The 7912-nt window shown below is 43.1% G+C and overlaps 1 protein-coding gene and 1 long non-coding RNA gene across 4 annotated transcripts in view; one reads left to right on the forward strand and one right to left on the reverse strand.

The window, feature by feature from the left end:
• The window catches only part of LOC112450111 (protein FAM240C-like), a 7507-nt gene extending 2281 nt beyond the window's left edge, over window positions 1–5226 (forward strand). The window contains exons 2-3 of one of the 2 annotated variants that reach the window (XR_005233987.1): window positions 1141–4390; window positions 5114–5226. Coding sequence is in view for 1 of the 2 variants with exons in the window: in XM_025003462.2 (XP_024859230.1) it covers window positions 1141–1267 (127 nt within the window). In the remaining variant the exon portion in view is untranslated. Of the gene's footprint in view, window positions 1–1140; window positions 4391–5113 lie in introns of those variants that run through there. The other variant, XM_025003462.2, reaches the window with a different exon arrangement.
• Window positions 4062–7912, reverse strand: part of LOC112450112 — a 7868-nt gene continuing 4017 nt past the window's right edge. The window contains exons 2-5 of one of the 2 annotated variants that reach the window (XR_005233989.1): window positions 6334–6407; window positions 5040–5225; window positions 4286–4608; window positions 4062–4192 (exon numbers count right to left, since the gene is read on the reverse strand). This is a non-coding gene — a long non-coding RNA (uncharacterized LOC112450112). The remainder of the gene's footprint in view (window positions 4193–4285; window positions 4609–5039; window positions 5226–6333; window positions 6408–7912) is intronic. The other variant, XR_005233988.1, reaches the window with a different exon arrangement.

Below are 7912 nucleotides of genomic sequence, written 5' to 3' on the forward strand. Positions count from 1 at the left end.
GAGCTCCAACAGGACCTGGTTTAGAGCTCCAACAGGACCTGGTTTAGAGCTCCAACAGGACCTGGTTTAGAGCTCCAACAGGACCAATTTGACTTCTGATTAATTAACTTAATTAGATTAATTGAGGTAGTTTGGGAGTTGTCAATCACGCTGCAGGTTTTACTGTTACTTTTATCTTTAATTCAGACGTTTTATTTACATTAATACAGAAAACCGGGTTCCAGCCCTGATCCAACAGAACTCTCAGTCGCTCACATGGTTGTGGAGGAATTTTGGCCCGCTCTTCTTTCCAGCTTTGCGGCATTGCGCTGTGTTTGGGATGAACTTGTTGCTGTGGGAGCAGGCAGGAAAAAGGATTAAAAATAAAAGTCGGTGCAGACGAGCCGTAATTAGACGAGTTGGGTGAATGCCTCGCTCGTGTTTACAGCTCGTTTGTCCGTCATCACCGAGAGGCCTGGGAATGTTGATTAGAGGCTGGAATCCCGGAGATCAGGGGGAATATCTGAGAACAGATGAGCCGGACGCTGCAGCGAGCGCTAACGGACGCATTAATCCCTCAGACTCGGCTTCTCCTGAAGAGCAGCTTTCTCTGCATCTCTGCAGCTTCCAGGAGAGAATCAACCCAAACATCCTGAAACTTTTCACAGCTAAATAAAACGAGTGTTCCTCAAAGGAATGCACGTCGCCCTCCGCCTCGCAGGCCTCAGATCATCTGTCAGGGAGGACTCTCAGCTACTACCACACCAGACTGACTGAAGTGAAGCTGAAGTCAAGTAGCTGTGACAGCCATCTTAAACCAGAGATATCTCAGGAACCTCTGGACAGATTTGACTGCAACTTTCAGAAATGAATCAGGGTTAGCTTCGACTCCTACATGCAGCTCCTCTGACAGTTTCATCTCTAAAATGTACTCCAGTGGATTAAATCAGGGAACCAGAATAATGTGCGCAGCCAATAATAGAGCTGTGGAACTAAAAAGTGTCCGTTGGAAGAGCGGAGACACGGCTCGCTGGTTGAAACTCTGAGAAATGCAGATTACACTGCAGTCCAAACAGGACCTCCTCAGAACCAGAGTCGGTTTTTCTGCGGTTCTGTTTGGCGCCACCTTCTGATCCTAACTCGTCCTCCGGTTCTCCTCAGACTCCGGCAGCAGTGGGTTCTGCGTTTGGATCAGAGGAACCAGCAGCAGCAGAGCTTCTTTGAGGAGAGAAGACGACGGGTTCAGAAGGCTCAACGTTTGTCGCCGGAGGTTCGATTCCCTCCGTGACCGCCCCCTGAACCGGGGACCAGCTGCAGCCTGCAGGAGGAGACAACAGAACCATCAGCCTGCAGAACCAAACGGTTCTTTTTACAGGAAAGTCCAACAGAACTCCTGGAATAAATGTCATGTTTTACACTTCAGTCTTGCCTGCTTGTGGCCATTTTTCCAAACATCTTATAAGAAGAATTTAATAATAAAAACCTTATTTAGCCTCAGAAATGTTCATCATTTCAGTAACAAAAAGAATCGGATTTCTCACCCAGACGCAGCTCTGATGGAAGATCTTCTCTTGGAGCTAAAATTAGTTTGCAATTCAAACATTTGCAGACGGAACCACTGAACTGAAGCTCGGAAACAGATGATTTATTTCTGTGCATCACGGATGAAATGGTTTGTTCTTCAGGGTCGAGATGTTCTGCTCCTGAAGAACCCGCTCAAAACTGACCCGAAACTTCTGTCACCGCGACACAAACCACAATAAGTTCAGTTCAGTCCTAAAAACAAAAACCATTTCATATAAAAACCTCTCGGAACAAACTTATATGCATTTAATGATTTCAGCTTCGATCATTTCAGGGTAAAATGAATCACTTTTAGCTTTTAGCTGCAGTTTTGTTATTTTTGGTAAAATTTGTAGCTAAAACGAGTCTTTCAGCATCGAACTGAACTCTTCTTATCCAGGAGGGAATAACTCCCCAACAAACAGCTTTAAAGATTTTAAAAACTAGATAAATTTATTTAGGGTTTCTGATCCACACCGGGGTCATAAATATACATACACACACCTAATAAATGTCCCTCAGCTGGCGTCTCCTGGACCTCGGGCCGTTTGTCTCCATCAGCGAGCTTCTGGCTGATGTTTCTTGGTTCTTCTTCAACCAGGCTGAGGTCAGGGCTTTAGGATTCATTCCAGATGTTGTCCATTTATCCAATCAGAGAGCAGTTCTGATGGTCAGACTCCAGGCCTGGAGGGCCGCTGTCCTGGAGGTTTTAGGTGTTTCTGCTCCGACACACCTGATTCAGATCATTTAATCACCTCCTCACTGAATCATCAGGTTCTCCAGGAGCACGGCAACAAGTCGTCCATTTAAACCAGGTGTTTTAAAGCAGGAACGTCTAAAACATGCAGGACAGCGCCCCCGAGGAACAGAGTCTGACACCTGGTAGTCCTCACGTTGTTTGAAACTCCACCTGGACCAGCCTTTCCTGTCCTCTCAAACCCCAGCCAGGGTCCTGGTTCTGGTTCTGTTGGAGGTTTCTTCCTGTTAGGAGGAGGTTTTCCTTCCCACTGTCGCCTCCATGCAGCTCAGGATGGGAAACTTCAACTCGATCTGCTGCTTCCTCAGACAGATAACAGCTGATAATAAACTGAGCTGAAGTTCAGAGTTTGACCATCAGGGGGCAGTAACACACAACAAAACCTGCTGCTGGTTCTGATTAAAGCAGCAGGTCTGCAGACACTAAATAAACACTAAAATCTCTTTTTTTTTTCTTCCAGGGGCAGAAATATGTTAAAGCTTCACCTGCGATGAACCAAAACAACAAGACTTGTTTGAAAGTTTGTGAGCACAGATTTTATTAATAAGAAACACTTTAAATTAAAGATGAGAACTCGATCACTGACAGACCTACCAAACAGGAGGGATCCAGCAGAAATTAAAGGAATTAGAAAATATTCAGTGGAGCCATTTTCATCATAAAAACTGCTCTCTGTTCCGGAGCAAGCTGCTTGTGAAGCACTTCAGAGCATTAAGTGTCCTCTATAATCACCGGACTCCAACCCCTCCGGACATTTACGCAGCTCCTCTGAGTGCTCTCTGGACCGTCGTCAAATAAAAGGAGAATTAATCAGGTTCTGTAAGGAGTCCATAAAGCTTAAATGTCTTTAAATAGCTGGTTGCAGATCAGCTGACGTGTCCTCGATGCTGCTGAGGTTTGGTGTCATCGTCTCTGATCGCCACATCAGAGGATGGATGGATGGATGGATGGATGGATGGATGGATGGATGGATGGATGGATGGATGGATGGATGGATGGATGGATGGATGGATGGATGGATGACACTAGATTTAAACATCCAGCCTGCAGCCGATCCTGGAAACAAAATGAGTCACAGCTGCTGCCGATAAAAACAGATGATTATTAGAATTAATGATGCATTTTGACCAGAAATCCTTCCAGCCCCAGAACTCTGGTGGATTTCCTCCCAGAGTCGCTTCAGTTCATCATCAGATTCATGAAGAAAAGTTGAATTCAGTCCAAATTCTTTATCATTTGTTGCACGTTTCAGGAAATCTGAACTCCTGCATCCTTTGTGATAAAACTGCTGTTCTGTTAGAAATCTGCTTCAGCTCTATTTTGCTCCTTTTAGCTTCTTCGGTACATTTCAGCAGGAAGTCATTTCTCACACCTTCCTGGGTTCTGATCTCCAGACTCTCTGAAGGTCTTTCAGGGGTTTTTTCTTTGAACTTTAGCTGCTTCTTTTAAACACGGTTTCAGTTCGTGTTCAGGACCACGTTGCGTTTCTCTGTAGTTTATATATTTATTTAAAGATGAGACACGTGGAGGACGAACTGAAGAGAACGAATCCTTCAAAGAACAGATGCTTCGTCCTTCAGCTGATTCTCTGTCCAGGTTTTAAGCTAACAGCTCTTTGGGAAGCACCTTGTTGGAAATAAAACCCTATTTTCTTTAAACTCTTATTTCTGTTCTCATATCTTGAGTGGAATCCTTGAAAACCACCAGATTGCGGCTCTGAGAGGATGCAGGAGACAAAGAGACTATTTATTCTCAGCGTTTTGGTGCTTTTATAGGTCTGATCTTCTGAAAATGTTCAGGAACAGGGACTGAAACTGGGTGAAAAAGCAGAGGAGAGTCTGGAGAACTGCAGATCCGGACCAGTTTACCAGGATTACAGGGTAGTCTGGATCACTGGAAGGAAAATATACAGAGATGAATGGATCAAGATGACTTTAAGGAGGTTTTTCTCATTTTCTGCAGGTGGAAATGAATTCAGATGTTCACCTGAAGCTGCAGTGAGCACACTGGTCTGCAGGGGGCAGCGGTGATCTTATCCTCAGAGACGAATCTCTGCTTTTTCCACTTCATCTGCTGTAATCCGTATCAGTGGTGAGTTTAAGAGGCTGACTTCCCTCCATGATGGCTGTGTTTGCTGTGAGTCCAGGACCGAAGCTCCCGGCAGCTCATTACGGAGCCTGTTCACACACCGAGGAGCGCTCAGCAGTGGCCCCTAATCCCCCCACTTCCCCTGCAGCGCGTCGGCAGCTCTTAGAAACTTAACAAAGTTTGCAAATGAGCCGTGAAGCACAGACAGTGTGACGGTGTCTCTGTTAAAGAATTAACACAATGACGAAGATGTCAGCGACAACGGGACCGGACAGAATCTGATGGACATCCTCTCATTCTGAACGTTTCAGGATTTAAAGCAGAAAGAACAGCTGGTTCCGAGTCTAACCTCAGATTTACAACATTTAGAAAATACACAACCAGCTAAAAATAAACTTTCTATGAATAACGAGCTGAAATCTGTTAAAAACTAAAACAGCAATTACTAAAACAGAAGCTAAACTATCAACGTAAAAGATAAAAATCACAAAACCCCGAGCTTGAATTAAAACAAGCAGATCCAAGTTAAAATGAACAAATTAGCTGCACACGACCTTAAAAGCTAAAAGCTAAAAAATGTTTCAGTGGTTTGAAAAGATCTAAATGCATTTCTATGAGAAAAAAGTTAAATGTTTCAAAAAGTAGCGCTGACCTTTGACCTTTGATCTGCAGAGTCTGAGATGGAGCTCACTGCATGGTCTGACCTTGACCTTTGACCCCTCCCAGGTTGATTCTCTGAGGTCACTGCTGATGCCTTTCCGCCCCGGCGTTGTGTTAACTCCACGTCTGTCCAGTGCTCCCAGGTGTTCGCAGACGACATCAGGGGGGAGGATCCCACCTGGAAACAGCCAACAGAAGGTGTGTCAGGTGAGTTAACGAGCAGGTGGGGGAAGTCTGTCTGATCGCAGAGGAGCATCACTCCGACGGGTCCAATCATGTGAAGCACATCAGCAACAGGTTTAATGAGAGTCAACAGGAATTAAGAACAAGATCAGATGATTTCAGGTGTAAAACCTGCTAAAGACTGAAAGAAAAGTCATTAATATTAGAAACTATCGGAGGGAAATGACATATTTAACTTCTCTCCAGCTGACTGGTAAGCTGTTAAACATTTTTTTAAATAACTTGTTATTATCTTGCTCCTGCAGAACTGATTTTTTTTTTTACTGAATCTCATTCAGTATTTTCCTGAATCACTGCAGGTCGTTCTAGATTAGAGCTGCGCAGCTTCCCGAGCTAATCTCCCTGAAAACGAAGGCAGAATGGATCCGTCAGCACTTTGTTTCCCTGACTGACAGCCAATTAGCCTCGTTTCCCCGCCGAAATTAAACAGACAGTTCTTACAGTTGATGCCACAAGTTTTACTGTCAAAACGTTTCAACTGACCGTCTTTAAAAAGGAGCTTTCTGATTAAAAGGAACGAATTTCTGCTGAAATGTTTCAACAGAAGCAGAGTTTAGTTTTTATACTGTTTGGTTTTTTACTTCATGCAACAAAAAGCAACAAGAAAAAGTTTCTCTATGATCAACTATTAATGCTCACATCTTGCATTTTTAAAAACGCTTTGGTGTTTTTTTTAACCGGAGGCAAGGTCCCGAGTCGTCTTTCATGTCTGAGACGAGTCTGACATGAAACCCAGAGTGTCTTTAAATCAGGACTCGTGTCGCAGAACGAGACCCACGAGTTCCCGATCAGGTTCCAGAGCAGAACCAACCGATCCTGCGCAAGTTTCCATCCCAACAATCCAACAAGTCAGTGGGAGTGACGCTGCTGCCAACATGTTTCAGGTCCAAACCAAAGGAAGGTCAGCAGCCAAACAGAACGAGTCCTGAGCTTCTAGTCAGAACCGTGAAGATCCAGAGTCGTGTTTCAGGTCAACATCAACAAGTTCCTGCAACCTTCATCCCATAAGTTCTGATTCTAGCTTCACATCCGGACCAACAAACCTGGAGTCTCGATAATCGGTCCAAATCAACGAGTCCTGAGGGACGATTTCCAGCTGAATCCAGCAAATCTGCAGCTAAAATCAGCAGAAGACAAAAACAGAACCAGTTTGTTGAAGCAGAACTGTATTTCCTGTATTTCTAAAAAGGGGAAAATATTAAAGTTGAATAATTTAGCAAGAACAAAAGTTAAGTCAAAGGTTTCGATGTTTGAGAGGATAAAGTTTGCAGAAGTGGTTGGATTGCAAAAAATCAAACGAAGAACCAAAATGTAGAGACAACCTTTAAAACCAGGAAACCAATCGTGTCAGTTTAAGACCACCTTTAGGTAAAATTTCACCATAAAGTAAAAGTGAAACAGTCGTTCTCCATCTCATCGAAGCAACAAATTTAAAACGGGACAATGAAGACGGCATCATTTGCATGTTGGTGTAACAAAAATGAATGTTCAATTTAAAAGCCATTTCACAGCTCAACACACTGATCTGTCTGTGGCAGCGAGTGTGTGTGTGTGTGTGTGTGTGTGTGTGGAGTTTGCAGGACCAAGGACGCAGGAGGAACCAGCCCGTGGCGTGGAAAGGGAAGCCCGAGGAGCTGAATCGTCTCATAATAAACTGAAGGAACCCAGAGGTCTGAAACGTCGGCCATGTTTCCTGATTTTACAACGATAGATGAACAACATTATTAAAGAGAGCAAGGCTCCACAAAGTGCTGCACAGATTCCTGCAGCTGCTGCTGTTAGCAAAACATCTCATGGACCTCTGAGAGCCAACCTGATTCAAGATGGCTGCCACAGCTAATCAGCTTCAGCTTAATACGACACCAAGTCATCAGAACCAGAATCACTGATAAATCTGATCATTTTAACTGTTAAAAAGGAAACAAATTGTTTTATTAACATGTGAAATCAGATTTAACCTCCCAGAGTTTTAAAACCCAAGATGAATTTCAGGGAAAGTTTCTGGTTAAATGATTTTAAAATGTTGAATAAAAGCTTTTCTGTAAAAATGCACTTAAAGCTGAATGACTGCAAGCAGAACAGAAGCTAAAAGGAACTAAATGCTGGTTAATGTTAGTAAAACACTGAGTTAAAGCTAAAAGTAAAAAAAAACTTTAACTAAAGAGTAAAACAAACTAAAGTAGCTAAAAGGGAAACTGAGTTCAAGTTCAAACCAGCAGGTTTTAAATGCTGAATCAGTAAATAAACTCATATTACTGTAAGAAACTGAATCAGAACAAACAAATCTCTTAGTGTTTCTATTCTTCTGGTTTTCTTTTCATTTAGAAACGAAACAAATGCTCGTTTGGTGGCAGCCAATCAGGATCCAGCAAAACAGTTTCTAGGCAAGAAAGAAAGAAAGAAAGAAAGAAAGAAAGAAAGAAAAGGAAACTGATATAATTTGCTTGTCAGAATTCATTTAGTCTAGACTGGTGGCTTGAGCGCACACACACACCCGACACACACACACACAGATTTTAATTCCAGAATCTCATTTCAGATCTGATTAATTACTCTTTCACGCTTGACAAAGAAAATCAGCAGCAAAACTGAAGGGATTAACACACACACAGACACACACAC

Source organism: Kryptolebias marmoratus, linkage group LG14 (genome assembly GCF_001649575.2).
Source record: "Kryptolebias marmoratus isolate JLee-2015 linkage group LG14, ASM164957v2, whole genome shotgun sequence".
Lineage (NCBI taxonomy): Eukaryota > Metazoa > Chordata > Actinopteri > Cyprinodontiformes > Rivulidae > Kryptolebias > Kryptolebias marmoratus.